Source organism: Etheostoma cragini, chromosome 3, assembly GCF_013103735.1.
Source record: "Etheostoma cragini isolate CJK2018 chromosome 3, CSU_Ecrag_1.0, whole genome shotgun sequence".
In the NCBI taxonomy this organism is placed as follows: Eukaryota; Metazoa; Chordata; class Actinopteri; order Perciformes; family Percidae; genus Etheostoma; species Etheostoma cragini.
The window spans coordinates 13,684,024-13,699,940 of record NC_048409.1 but is presented as its reverse complement, the minus strand read 5'-3'; the positions used below and the strand labels follow the sequence as shown (position 1 = coordinate 13,699,940).

The 15,917-nt window shown below is 39.7% G+C and overlaps 1 protein-coding gene across 2 annotated transcripts in view; it reads right to left on the bottom strand.

Annotated features, from left to right (window-relative positions):
* grik4 (glutamate receptor, ionotropic, kainate 4) overlaps positions 1-15,917 on the bottom strand; it is a 288,509-nt gene that overhangs the window by 100,567 nt on the left and 172,025 nt on the right. For both annotated transcript variants that reach the window (XM_034867139.1, XM_034867140.1), the window contains exons 4-5: positions 11,667-11,831; positions 7,129-7,226 (exon numbers count right to left, since the gene is read on the bottom strand). In XM_034867139.1, coding sequence (XP_034723030.1) covers positions 7,129-7,226; positions 11,667-11,831 — 263 coding nt within the window. The remainder of the gene's footprint in view (positions 1-7,128; positions 7,227-11,666; positions 11,832-15,917) is intronic.

The following is a 15,917-nucleotide window of genomic DNA, read 5'->3' as shown; positions in this document are numbered from 1 at the left end:
TGAAAAGTCCCAAGACTATTCCCTTATATCAAATCACCACTTAAAAATAAGAATCAAATTTATTCTCCTTGAGAGTCAACGGAAACTAAGCAAACAACAAGAAAGCTGCATTGCACACTACAGCTATCCTGGCTGGTTGCAGCAGCCAGCAGACGAGCACCTGTAAAGCAGCAGGAACCTCTCATCCAAAGCTCCAGTTAATGTTTCTCATTAGTCGATATTAATCTACCCAACCTCCAAATCCTGACCCCAAGGTTTGCTTGCCGTGACGCATAAGATGGAAACAAACTACCAACATGATGCACACAGCTGACACCTTCTCCGCAGTAGCTGTTTATCTATTAGTCAGTATTAGAGGGAAACCCAGATGGGCTCTGTCCCAGTCCTCTGTGGCCCTGGTGGAAGTAGTCTCTGCACCAGCAGTGGCACCAAGGGAGTGATTGATAGGGACTGTTAGATGAGGTGCTCAACACCTAGTAGCTTCTGTCAGCTGCAATCATGCTGCCACACAAACAAACACCTTGTACATTTCAGGGTGACCTCTTTTAATAGACAGATAAACAACAAACGTGAATTAGGGATTTGGATTTTGCTATGCTCAGTAATTACTTCCTATTATGTATGAGTTGTTTAATAAAGACCCAGTTTTATCAAATAGGATGACAAAAACCATCTACGGTTGAATCAGGAAGAGATTTTGGATTAAAATACTGTTACATACATGGTTTGTATTTACAATTCTTAATCATATCAGATGGCACCAGTACTCCTTTTGGGTTTGTTCTTGGTTAGGAGGCTTTTTTGGGGGGCAAGCATTGGGATGCCAGAGTCAAAAGGTAACATTAGGCACAAGAACCGGCTTGCATCCACCGGCCAATCTACTTATCTCTTGCTGAGCAGTCCTCAGAAGTGTACTGCAGAATATTCAGCTGCAAAGAATAGGGTAAAGGTTTACTTTTTTTTTCTCACAGGATTGCTGGTTTCTTTGCTACTGGATGAGCCTGCATTACAATTATGCAAGATGTGTGCTGCTCATCTTATCAAGGATAACTTTACCATCTTGGTATCATATGAGTTCAGCTTCAACGCAACCCTCTCATTCAGAAGGAAAATATTTTGTGCTTGCCTTTCCCCCCCACAGTGCTGGACCTTTAATGTGCTCTGAACTGAAATATTTGAATTACTTTAGATCTGTTTCTGGATGACTAGTATTAGGTCATGGACATGGACATTGTGTCCTTTGTGATTGGGTAGGGTTAGGGTTAGCAGGGATTTTCCTTATTCTAAATCTTGTGCAGTGTTGGAATGTAACATGTAAGAACATTTACTCAAGTACTTTACTTACTGTAAGTACAATTTTGAGGGTACTTGTACTTTACTTGAGTATTTGGATTTTAAAGTGCCCAAATTATGAAAAGAAATAATTTTTTTCTGGGATTTGGGGTGTTATTTTTGGGTCTCTGGTGCTTCCACATGAGTACAAACTTGGAAAAAAACTATCCATGCAGTTTTAAGTGAGATACAAGTTTCTGACTGTCCTCTCTGTTCAAAATCTGCGTGGCTTTCTACGTCACTAGCCGAGATGAGGTGGCTAACCTTAGCCCGAGCTAGCGCTAGCATGCTAGCTCGTTCTCAATGGCAAAAACACTGCTACAACATACACTAGTTCACCATAATCTACAAAAGAACTACTGCCATGTCCCTGTTCTGCAGGTATTCCACAAGTGCCCCTTGTTTAGAAGAAGTCTCCCAACTAATCCTGCATATACTGACCAACGTCAGAGAAAGAGTTCTCTAGCCAATGTGATCTTACCTAGCTACTGTGTATGTGCAACTCCCAACAAAGATAGTAGAGAAGTGAGATGTCTCACTCCGTAGCTAATACCTAAACACACAGGATGAAAAAAACATCTCCAGCCATGTGCAAAAATATGGTGTTTTTTGAAAATTGAAAAACCATGTTAACCTATTCTGGTACAACCTCAAAATACAATTATGAACCTGAAAAGCATAATTTATAGGCACAATATGGGTGCTTTAAGATACTTTATACTTTTACTCCAATACTAACTTTGCGGAATTAAATTATTAATGCAAAATATAATCAATCACTGTAATAAATTATGATATAAAGTATTATAATAGGTTACCCTTACCTGCAGCAAAGTCAAAGTGATGAACACATTAGTGCATCACTAATTATAATCAAATTGAATGGGCCATTCTGCATGATGAGTAGTTTTACTTTTGGTACTTTGAGTTTTGATGCAACTACTTTTGTACTTGTACTTAAGATTTTGAACGCAGGACATTACTTATTTTATAAACCTTAAATGAAGAACTCCAGGGCAAATAACTCCTCATATTTTGCCAAAGGTCAATATTTTTTGACTCAAAACACATCATGAATAGAATATATGATTACTAAATGCATTTAGTTTGCTTATTTGTTTACATTCTATAGGATCTCTTGTCTCTTAATAAATGAAACATTTGTTAGTGATAGTGCTGCATTGTTACTTACAACACCCTACCCATATAACAAGGCCATTCTGACAAGAGGCATTACCCAGTCATCCCCTTCAGAGTGATCAGGACAAGAGCAATGTGACCTTCTCTGCTACACACACACGCACGCACACACACACACACACACACATGCACACACACACACACACACACACAAGCTGAGTTCACTGATTTGCACACCTCAAGCCTTAGATGGGGGACATAATCAGTGAAATCAGCTGGTGTGGTGTTTGGTTGGTAAAAATCAGCATACACTCTCTCTAAATAGCATTTGACATCATGGGTTTTTAGTTCTGTTCCTAAGGAAACTAAACTGCTATGGCTGCTGGTTTTTCCAAGCATTCTAGGTATTCAATAGTCTTTGATTTGATGACTAGAATGATAACCAGCAGGGTCCTGATCACTACAGCCGAGGACCATTGGGCTTGATTATTCCATGAATTGCCTGGCAATCTAAAAATAGTTATTAATGCATTTTCTACAACACAGAATGAGAAAAGAGGATAAACGTACGGTATTCATGAGGAACAGATGTTGCCTTGGGTGTAATCTATTGTCTATTGTCTTAACAATTATGTGTCCAAAAGTATCGGAATACCCCATCTCATCCTGTAAACTGAATGAATATACTTTATGTGGGTGGACACACAATTACATCTTGACATGTGATTATATATGTTGGGGGCAACAACAACAAGATCTAGCTAACTAACATGAGAAGCATTACTGTAACGTGTTTGGAGGGGATTTGGTTGAACAGCATTGCATACATCACGACATGTTCTCTTCACTTCAAAAGGCTCAAACATTCACTGTGTTCTCCTCTTCTTTTACTAGTGGTGAAAGAAGAAGCAAAGTGGTCCTCTGTGGCTACCTGTAACCTCTAAAATCAAGTTTTCTTGGTGTTACTGTAAGGTGGGAAACATGTCACAGCACATCAAACTATGCATTTCCAACGAAATCATGTCAGAGAAGAAACACTTCAAACCATTTTACAATCCTAGACACTTTTCACAGACCCTGCAAAGATGACCTACATAGGGTCTGAATTTTATTCTCAGTACTGTCAAGCAGTTGCAGGTCTGTCCTGCTCTTTTGAAATACACTTACACTTCCCAATGTAGATAGAACAATGATATGTCAAAGCTGAAGATGCACAGTTTTGTCTATAGTTGTTCTTTACTGTAAGCAAAAACCCTGTGGGTCCTATCATGCACCCGGCGCAGCACAGCACAAAGCCCTACGCAAGTGTCTTTGCTAGTTTAAGACTCGAAGGTTGTCAATTTCCTGTTGAGCGCCCACGTCGTTAAAATAGCAAATGCACCTGCGCCCATCTTTGAGTCCATGTGCGTGCTGATCTTAGAGGTGTGTCCAGGTCCATTCTTTGTGTATTGCTATCTTGCGGCAGTGAGAAGTGATCGCGCCATTGACCAACAAAAACCTGAAGTCAAATGCGCAGCATTTTATTGTTATTTTAACAGAAAATTAGTAAAATGTGCCTATGCTTATGCACAGCACGTGGATACTATGCTTGTTACATACACACAAGGAAGCGCAGCTGCACACAAGCATGCAAAAGATTACATATAAAAATGTTACGGTGCAAATCCACCATCATAATAGCAATGCTGCAAGGTACATCTCACCTGGCTGTTAAAGGGAATTGGAGATAACGCTCTGATTGGTTTATTGCATGTTCCGCCCAAACTCACCAATAATTAACCAAGATACTAAGTACAACCCTTTTGAACCATGTGTCTGGGGCACAGCCTGTTTTTTCCACTGTCAAAATAGCAAAAGTGGATTTGGACATACCCTAACTGCAGGTGCACCATGCACTTCATGCCATGCGCTTAGATCTTCAAAATAGGGCCGTGTATATGTAAAAGTCAGTGGTGGAATGCACAGCAACATTTACTCAAGTACTGTACTTAAGTACAAATTAATGGTACTATTTGAAGGTAGTATTTCTATACTAACCAGCTATAACAGGAAATGCTACTTACATAGTACGAATGAGTAATATATGTAATGGATCATGTAGACCGAGCGGGTCATTATTGCAAATTAAACCACAACAGAGTGATGCGGGTCTTGAATCACCCTGAAAGGGCTTAATTCACAACAATGACCCTCTTAACTTATTTAAGAAATCAATAATAAAAAAAAATTGATTTAAAAAGGATTTTGGCAATTTTGTCGATTTTGTGTTTTTCCAGAAACAACACACATTAGAATGTCGTAACTGACTAATCAGAATAGAGTATTCAAAAATGTCGTGTAATAATATATAATGTTATATCAGTCAAAGAGGGCACTTTTCTGCAGTATGGCTCGTTATGGGTACTTTGAAAGTTTAAGGTCAAGCTAAAAGCTATATGGCTCTGATAAAATGGAATTATAAAGGTAAAGGGCGTACCACTGTGTTAAAATTATACTTTAATACCGAAGAGAAATCGGTATCAGTGTTCCATAAAACATGGATTAGAAAAGAACAAGTACAGGGAAAGAGTTGAATAGCTATTGACAGTAGAGTGCAGCTCTCAGCACCAAAGTGTGCCATACCCCTGAAATAATAGCAGTCCACATCTTGATATAACAACAACTCCATCTAGAGCACTTGTGAAAAGACGCTTGCCAAGAATGATGTAATATGGCATTTTCAGAGCAGATGAAGATGGACACCCAACTGGCATATCAAACGCCCAGTGCAAATGTTTCTATGAAGCTGTCAAATTATGTGTGAAAACCGACGGCATAGTTTATCCCCCAGCCAGTGCAACAGTTCTGATTTATTAGAAGTTCAACACTAAACACAATTCTGGCTACAGCATCGGTCACAGTTCTGGCCACAGCTCAATAGAAATCACTGCTAAAAGAAGTGTTATACATGGGAAAGTACAAATACTAATTCAACATGATGACAGCAGATCCTATAATCCTCCTATCTGTAACTAATCTAAATGTCATCCACATTATTTCCCTACTATTCACATGTGAAATACGGATAGACAAGTAAAGATTAAATTTGAGCCAATGTGGGGAAACTGTGAATCTTTAGGGCTTTTATTAACTCCTTGCAGGGTTTTTCGTGCATAGAGGAAGTTTTGGCGCCAGAGAGGTTTTAGCCAGGCCCCAAAGGAAAATCACCAGCACCAAAAAAAGAAAAAAATATAGCAATTTAAATCCTATCTAATTGTGATTAAAAGCAATTCACCAAAAAAACGTTTATCAAGCAGAACATGAACTTCAATATGAGAGCCAATCTCAGTTTTATCTCCAGTCTGTACCAGACTCCCGGTGTTTTTTTTTTAAATACTAATATTTTTTTAAACCACTTTTGTTAATTGGGGTTTAATTTGCTCAAGCATAATATATATTTGTTTATTAAAGTGTCAGGAATAAAAGGAAAATGATAAGATTTTTTTCAAATAAGGTTTGAGTTTACTGCACGCGGACCTTTCATGACCTTCCATTCTCCTTGGGGTATTTTATGACTATACTGTATGTATCATTTAACACCTTATAGTCTTTAATATTGATACGGTGGTATTATCACAGTCAGTGTTTCAAAGCAGTCAGCCTTGCAACTCAACACCAGAGATTTTTGAACAGCAGGGAGTCCAGGTCTTCCTACCACTACAATGGACTGATGTCTCATTAGAAAGATGGGCTGTACTGTACCGGAGAACATTAAAGACACTAGGAGGTAATGGGATGTCTCCTAATAGTCATGCTGATCAAGTTCACGCAGATAAAAGGCAGCCTCTCTCTGGACCAAATCCAATTACAGCTTGGAGCATTCCGTAACAAACAATTGAAAACTGAATGATTAATGAACTGAAAGAAAGCTGACATGCGTGTTTTATAAATCTGCAGCAGTTAGTATTCTACACAATATATCATATAGATGCTATCAATATTTACTTTCTTAAGCTGAATAGTCTTCTACGAAATGTAAAACAAATCTATCAAATTTAGCAAAGGCACCACTGCATGGCAGTACATACATGACAGATCATTCTTTTCTTATTTACAATTTATTTTGATCTAGTTTATTGGTTTTGTATAATTGTCTGTTTACATCAGTCATAAAAAAAACCCAAGTTCAAGAGTTCAGAGAAGCCAATTAGCATCCAACTGGGATCTGTTTGCATGCACTCGGGCTCTGAGGCAAAATCCAATCATTTGCCATGTGTGATTAATGGAAAACATGTTTTTCTTCAATGTTCAGAAAAGAAAATATGTGTCTTGACTTTCACTTTTGTTCATCCGTATTTAGTTTCCATACAAATCTCAAAACAGTGGCTCGCAAGCATCTACGGCCCAAACTGCTCCAAGCTAATGAGGGAGAATGGAGGAAATAAAATGTCCAGCGGTGCTTAGAATGGAGTGGGGACCGCAATGGAGAGTTATGACACTGTTGAGGTGTTTCATCATTTTCACTAACAAGTTGGATTTCATTCCCCCTCAATCTTTTACAAAAACCACATAGCTGCTAATGAGCATCATTGTTCCAAGCAGTGTTTTTCTGATCGCATTGTGAGCACACTGCCTACATAACCCGTGGCTGAAGGCCAATTGGGGGCATAAACTCACCTCCTTCTCTCCACAGATATTGCTGATGATGGAGTTGGAGGCCGGACTGGCAGAAGGACCAAGGACTGCTACCACCCCTTTCGACATGATCTGGCACACTGAGAGAGAAAAAAGACATTAAGGCTTGAGAAGGGAACAGAGACAGTGTGAGTAGTCAGTCAGTGCTATTCAGGAAAGCAAAGCACAGGCTTTCGCAAGAAATCTTAAGTAATTTAAAAAAGGCCCTCTTCAGCCAGATGTTAATGGATGTACATGCTGACTATTTTAAACCCTAAACAGATAGCGGCCTGAGCCAGCGCTTCTACTGTCTCAAGGGAACCTGAACCTACATGTGTTAATGAAACACGCGCAAGGCCAAATGCATTTGTCCATGTTTAATATGCCCAACATGATGCACATACAGAAAAATCCTATGGACCCTGGCCATGAGAGTTTAATAGCTTTTGGGAGCAACTGATATTCATATAACAGACTTTCACATACGGAGACAGAGAGACACAGCAATGGGAAGAGACCCTGACAGATTACCAGAGTGACAGACAGTGAGAAATGCAGAGACAGAAATAGTGACAGGAAACAATATCAGAAGGCTTAAACATAAAATCTGGTATTTGAACATAAGGGGCCACATTATAACAATCTAAGTGCACGGCGTGAAGCGCCTGGCGCAGTTGCATTTAGGGAGTGTACAAATTCACTTTTGCTAGTTTAACGGTGTAAAAAAAATGTCTTGAAAAGGGTTGTACTTAGTGTCTTAATTAGTCTTAGATGTGTTTTGGGCGTAACATGCAATAAACCAATCCTTGTCATCTCCCATTCCTTTAAATAGCCAGGCGCGTTTGTACCTGGCACATGCGCCAGTAACCATAATAACATGTAATATAAAATATATACAGTAGATATACACAATAATACTATTTCACAAGCAGTGTGAAACAAGCATAGTACATTATATTAATGCGTTGTTAAAACAACAATGAAATGCTGTGTTATTGAGTTTTGACCAGATTTTTGTTGGTCAACTGCGCTATCACTTTCCACCGCCTCAAGATAGCAATACAAGAACCAAGAAGACACCTAAACACACCTCCCTGTAAGACTAGCACGCCCATGGGCACACAGATGGGTGCAGGTGCATTTGCGATTTTAAGGACGCAGGTGCTGGAATGGAAATTGACAACTGTTGGTCTTAAACTAGCAAAGACAATTGCGTCGGACTGTGCACTGCGCGGGGGGCATGTTAGGGCCTTTATACACGTATGCTATAATTTGACACACACATCTCATCTTGTTTTTCTAATTCTACAGACACAAGGGCTGATTTAAAGGCTTTACCTTTGGAGACAGAAACATTTCATTAGACGTAAATATTTCAGTGAATGTGAGTTTTGCAGAGGCCATATGCTTTAATCCCCCCCACCCCTAGCTTCTACTTAAAGCACTTCAGTCAATGTGTGAACAAAGTGAGTGTGTGCGATGATAATTTGGCATCAGTTATTGGGGCAAATGCAGAGCATTAACCAGCTACGTGTGTGCAAAAGGCAGGAAGGGGGCCGCTTTCGAGCCTGTGCGGTGAATCCAAAGGCAGTGAATCGAATGATTAATAAGTAATCCCTTAGCCACCCATGGTGCCTGTAAGACATGAACACACTGACACCTTACACAAACACCTGCATACACACGTATGCACACATATACAGTGCATGCCCACACATTCGCACCTGTCTGCATGGCTTCACTAAATTATAAAGCTGAATGATTTGACTGCCAGCCAACATGCTCCTGTGACACTTTGATTTGCTTTTTCTCTTGTGTGCGTATGTGTGGGAGACAGAGAATGAGCATATAAAGTCTTTGTCAAAACTTTTGCTCCTCACCCAAGTTTATTCATCACTGGACATTGATGGCAGTGTCAAGGTGTACATTAGTGCTGATAATTTTCGGAATAGTAGCGTGCCTCTCACCGTGGAGAAATTATAGTCAGAAGCCAGGTCGGTAAGCAAGTAAGTCCATTTTCTCCGCTTGAGATTGATTTTCCCTGATCAATACAAACTATTGGATCCTTGGAATGATTAGAGGGCTGTAATGAGTTTGACTTGTGAAATGCTTGACAGGTGTTTCTGGTTACAAGAAGATGGACAGTTGGACAGACATACAATAAAAAAGCATTAGGTTTAGCAAAACCAGAAATATGAAAAGACGGCCACAGAACATGCATGAGCACACTCAAACAAACACAAACTGCAGCTACCACAAATACTCATATCCAGGTAATGAAGGTCTTGGTGTTTGCACGTTTCCTGTCAGATCTTAATGATTTAAGATTTCTTGGGATTAAAACCATCTCAGTTGGCCATGGCAGCACTGAAGCAAACATGTATGTGTGTAATATGGCTTTATACGCAATATATAATGGACTGTCTCTAGAAGAATAGCTTCAGGAAGGACCTTGTATTGGTGCTCGTACAAAAGTCGTTTTAGTCATGCAACAGAAATCTCATATTGGACAGATAGTCTAGCTAGCTGTTTTGATTCACTCTGGAGAGATCTAAGGAGCAGTTAACCATAGTCTTCATTTATCCATCAGAGTTTAGAATGACAACACAAAGAAATGTGGATTGTGATGGATATTCAGGTAAAATGAGGGACATCCGGCGGATCTTCTAGCGGCACCAGCGCAATCCCCTAAAGGAATCGTTGTTGATATAAACTACCTGCCCGTAAAAGATGCAAGCAGTCAAGGGAGTCATCCATTTAGGAGATGTTTACTACACAGGCAGGAGTGGGTGCTTGAAAGGTGGGGGGTGGGACTGTTCTGGGCAGGTAGCGGCCCCTCTGTGATATTTCCATCTAACTGTGGCCACTGATCCGTCCCTAATCCAATTCATTCCTCTAATTACACACACACACACACACACACACACATATAAAACATTTGCGCAATACACACACAATTAACTATGCACACACAAACACACACAAACACACACACACACACACACACACACACACACACACACACACACACACACACACACACACAAACTCCATACACACAGGAGAAACCACATTTGGGAAGGGTTTGTAGTAAACCAGGCAGAGAAAGTAATAGAGTTTCTTGTTGTTGTGGTAAGTGAAGCAGTGTTTCCATGGATTAAGCGGCACCACTGAAGCTCTTAGGTTTGTGAAAGTGGGACTGTGTTGTATTGAAAATCAGTCTTCACACTTCTTGTTATAGCTGTTTAGAATGGTTGTTTTCTGCAGACCCATATTGTGTTGTATTGATTTGTTATAGTTTTCATTAAAAATTAAAAGATTTAACCAGTGGTCACTGATGTGTGAAACAAAAAGTCACTAACCAGCACACTGATGTTCTGATGAGCTGTGAAGTGGAGGCATTGATACAATTTATAAAAAGGTACATTTGCCACATCTGTGTGACAAGTTACTGGAATTTTAAAAGGTCCATAAGCCTTTCTGTCGAAGGCCATCTCTGTTTTGACAAACATTAAGACAATTTTACATTACACTCCTTTATAAAGAAAATGTTGTTTTGATCTGTCCTGCCACAGCAGAGTGGAAGTTGCCAATGTATAAGAGAACAAAATACAAACACACCAAAATTGATTTTTGCAGCTATCAAAATATGACAGCTCATTTTGCGTCCCTGTACCATGGCAGTCTGTCATTTATTTTCAATCATATCTCGGCCTCTGTTTGACCAAAATACTGTTAAACCAGACAGACAAAAATAACTTTGTACTTGGGGGAAGAGTGTGAGAGACTGAAAATAAGTGAAAATAAGACAGTTGGATGAATTGAAATGACAGGCTTGCTGATTCTGCAATGAGAGACCCTTTCTCTGTCTTAAAGTATGTTATAGAAAAACTCAGAAGCAGCTTGACTTCTGGATGCATGAAGGTTTAGGAGACTTTGATGACTTAAGCAGAAGCATTTAATGGAATCTCGATCGAGGAGAAATTAGGCAAACAGAACACGATGTTTAACCACGATGTGATATCATGTAGTTGCGTCTGTGAAGTTCCTCTCTTCTTGTCGGTGTATTTAAACTCATGCTGGAGGAGTTAATTTTAGCTTAACCTTCAATGTATGAAGAAAGATATTGCGACAGCCGTAAAACCTTTGCTTACCTAAAACCTAGTTGAGTCTGTCTCTCTCTGGGAAGTATGGTTAGGTATATGTGTATGAATGTGAGTATGGGTTAACTTTCAGCATGACCTTGGCAGGATAGGAGAACTTAAGGCTGCACGGTCTAATCATACAGCTGTAATGTCTCCCGTCGTCCATAGAGACAGAGAGTTGAACTACTTCTCTGCCTGAGACAGGTTATGACCTACGCTTGTTATGTTGAACACTGAGCTGGCTGAATGAGACCTGGTGTCCCAATGTCTCAACGTACATGGCATGAGCTCTTAAACTGGCAATTCTACCAATAGTCAATACAATGAACAATCGCACACATCAACACTTTCTTTTCCTACACCAATTCATAGGCATTTCTTCCACGTGTTACTTACTTGTTTCCCCCATCTCATATTCACTGTCTCTCAGCAGTTCAAAGATGTCCACCTCCAACTTGCCAGTGGTGGAGCGGTTACTGCTCCTGTTGATGCTGTCTTTGGCCAGTGTGATGGCCAAACGCTCTCCTCTGCTGCACTCCATAGGGTCATCAAGGATGGCAGCTGAGAAGAAGGAAATCAAAAGGAGTGATGGGTTGAGAGAGTGAGTAAAAACCTCAACAAATAAATCATCCACACTGGTAACAGCGTTTTTTTCCCCTCCACATTCATTAGAACTAGGGTGGCCCATGTGGCCAACAATCATTCAATCAGAAAAAACTGTAAGGACAGTTCTATATAAAAACTTTTCTTCCCCTTTTATGTCCACAATAAAATTGTAATCCATGAAAAGCTGTTTCCCGGGTGTATGGATTTATTAGCCTTAATCCTTTGGTGACATTTTGTGCACACTGCTCCCCAATAATCTGGAGTGCCTACTACGGCAGGTACTGTTGATAAATCCATACACTATAGGAGCAGCTTTTAGTGGGTGAAATCTACTTTTGTTCTAAAAGGCTGCTATTTAACAAATATCTGACCTGTATGGTGAAAGCTTGAAAATCTTCAGAACACTGCAACAATATAAATTCCTCATGTACTGATATTTTAAAGACCCCAACAAAAATATACCTTCATGAACATACTGTTTACCGCAGCGGAAGCAACCACAAACATCTGTCGGATGTTTAACTTTTATAGAGGCAGTGTAAAGACTTGAAACAGCAGCTTTACAGATATGCTACACCACATGAGTATCCTATAACATTTTTCCACAGACGCAATAAAGAATGATGAGACAACGGGTTATACTGAGAAACTATTTATATATACTCTATATACATTAATGAATTTGTTGTATAATTATCAGAAAGATTAATGCCTGTCTTGTATTTGGCTTTGCTAAGCCAATTATAAAAGGGACTATATGTGGACAATACATCCCTTTAATTTATGCAACAAAATGGTGGTATATTTGTATGCATTCCTTAAATAATAATAATAAAATACATTTATCCTGTGATATTGAACAGCACAGATGTCAAATGTTCATCATTTGACTGTTATCAACACAGGATAGAAACTGAATGACATACAGTAAATGCTTTCATATCTAGTCAATAAATGGCCTAACATTGATATTTGGAGAAGGCGGCAGACCGGAACATATTGTGGTCGGAATTGTGGAAGTCACAGCCACACCGGTTGAAATTCCTTGTTCAGTCTTTTTACGACGTCCTGCCCAGTCCATCCAACCTCTTCCGCTGAGGCCTGGCAGACATACCACGGTGCCCACTCTGCCAGAGAGGAGGGTCATTGGAACACATCCTGCTGTTGCCCAAGAGCACTGGGAGATGGGCGCTACTGTTGGGGCCATGATCAATTGCTGAGGGTCACCGCAGAGGTCATCAGCATTGGGATTGCGTGCAGTAGACTCCAAAACCACCGAGACAGAACAATGCCTTCATTAAAGCCGGGGAGAAGCCACCCAAGCGCCTGAATCAATCTGTGGGGCTGCTCTCAACTGCCTAGGACTGGCAGCTGAAGGTTGACCTACGGAGACAACTCAAATTCCCAGAAAACATTGCAGTGACGACGCTCAGGCCAGACGTTGTCCTGGAGTCAGAAATAACAAGGCAAAATGCCGAAGCAGGGAGTGGAGGACCTGGTGCAATCCCATTGAGGTCAGGTGCAGAGGATTTGTCGCCCAGTCACTCACTAGGGCCCTCAAGATGCTTGGGTTAAAGGGACTGCACATCAGGAACTATCAAGAATATCATGGACGCCGCCAAAAAGGCGTCAAGATGGCTATGGATCATGTGGGGCGATGCGTGGATCACACAAGATACTCAGACACAAGCCAGGGCCTGATTAACCCTGGTTGGGTCGCCTGGGCGAGGGTGTATAATGTTGTAAGACCCAAAACACTAAACACACACAATGAGCCCAGAATACATCACTGATGATGTGTCTGAGTTGCACCAGAGGTGTATGTTAAGAACTGGTCGAACTTTTCCATTAGGATGGGATGCTTGACACAAAGATTCTATGCATTAATACTCATTTTGGCTTTTAGCACAAGTACTATTTCCAAGATTACTGAAGAGCCTGGCCATTACTGCAATGTAATAAATTAATTAATCATTGTACATGAACTACTTAATTACGGTTCAGCCCAGCTCCACAAACAACATAAATTTATACAATCTACAACATATCTCAATAGGTTAAAGCTCCAGAGTAAAAAAGGAAAATTAAATAAACAGCAGATGTCTGAAAGCAGGCTTTGTAATTAAACCTCTGGGGCCTTTCCAATCTTTCAGTCATCTGTTTCCCTTGTACTAATGCTTGTATAACCTCAACCCTGTATTGCACAAAATATATTCCTTTTTGGTTCAGCAAAATTTGTTTGCTGTAACTATGTATACTGCATGGGTAATGACTATAAAGACAAAATAAAACACTAAACAAAAATTGAATGTTTCTGAAATGTATTAACATAATCACACAGAGAACAATATTAAACAAGACATTTGGCTTATAAAAACTGTTCTCCCAAATCATGGCAATCAAGGGAAACAAAAATAAACACTTTAACTGACACAATCAAAAAACTATTTTGATGTTTTCCTCTCTGAAAAGTCCATACACTTATCAATAAAAATTAATTGTGCCATTTCCAATGCATTTCCTGTCTACTTCATGATTGTGTACCCCACCTTCAAATTCACCCACTACATACAAGGCCCCCTTCTGTATCAGGTAAGGGTTACTATGTATAAAGGCAAGCTGCCTTTCTCCTGACATGACTTCATGTCCCTTTCCCTGTTACGTATTGTAAGGACACCTTATAATACTATCCACATTAACGCTGTTATGTCATTATTTTGGCTTGTTAGTTTCACGTTTAGCAAAGTACCAGTAGCACCAGTAGTAGTAGTAGTAGTAGTAAAGTAGCAGCGTTTTGTGTGCTACGGAATAGATTTGATAGTATAGTAATAGTCTATATAATAGAGGACTATAGATCTGACAGGATATGAGGATGCACATCAGCAAAGGCGCTGGGCTGCATCCACATAGCCATCACTGCACAGTGCATTTGTAGCCCTCTCTGGAAAGGCATAGCTGTAGCCTTCATGCTAATGAATCAGAATGACGGTAGCTGGAAGTGATGCAGGGATTCATAATTATGGATTTGTTGTACAAAGACACTGTAGTTCCAGGTTGAATTATAGTGCTTCTGGAAGTCCTACGATCGCACGGAAGACCTCATTTAAATGTACCATCACTCTGCTTCTAAACAAAAAAGTAAGTCTCTACACTGCATTGATCTGGAGATATTGAATATTACATAAAACGTGTAGTTTTTTGTCATATGCATCATCGATGGCCTCAGGAGCTTAACATAATTAAGCTGGGTCAGCACAAAGGTCTTCGAGATTACATTAACAGCTAAAGCAGAGGTGGGACATAAAAGTAACGTACTTACAAAAGTGTGAAATTAATAGGGCACAAAAATACAATTAGGTACAACTTGGTAGAAAGGTAAATATACTGCAGACTATTCTTTAAAGAGAAAATCAGGTTGAGAGTTCGTGACTTCAAGGTTAATCAGTTCCGACGTGAAGGGCTGCATACAGAGCTGGATTGTGTTTGAAGTGACCTTTTCCCTGCTGATCACACAGTTGGATAAACAACAACTAGCTCTAGCTTGTAAAGATGAGACATATCCACTCATCTGTTATCATCATGGGGAGTCACAGCATGCCAATATCTACAACCAATTAAAATGCTTTGCAAAGAAGAGTATCATTGACAGTTCATCCAAGGTCATACTTGTGTCTGTCTGATGAAAGATCTGTGGGCAAAGGACATTCTTTCTCTTTTAGAACTTAATGGACACTCTTCCTAATCACGTACAGGTTTTACAAGTTTTAGAGTTTTAAATTCAAATATAAAACCCAGCTTGATAAATATTCATCGTTGGACTTATCTCTGAGGATCAACACTTCAAATCCAAAGAAACACCCTATGATGGTGATTAATGTCTACACAAAAAGCAAGTTTAAAATGGATGCTTACATCTTGATTTCTTGTCAAGATCATGATTAAAAATATTAGACCTCTCTGATGTGCAATTTGTCCATTGCAATTTCTTACACCCAAACGTAGTGTTCTATCTATGGACTATATATATATATATATATATAT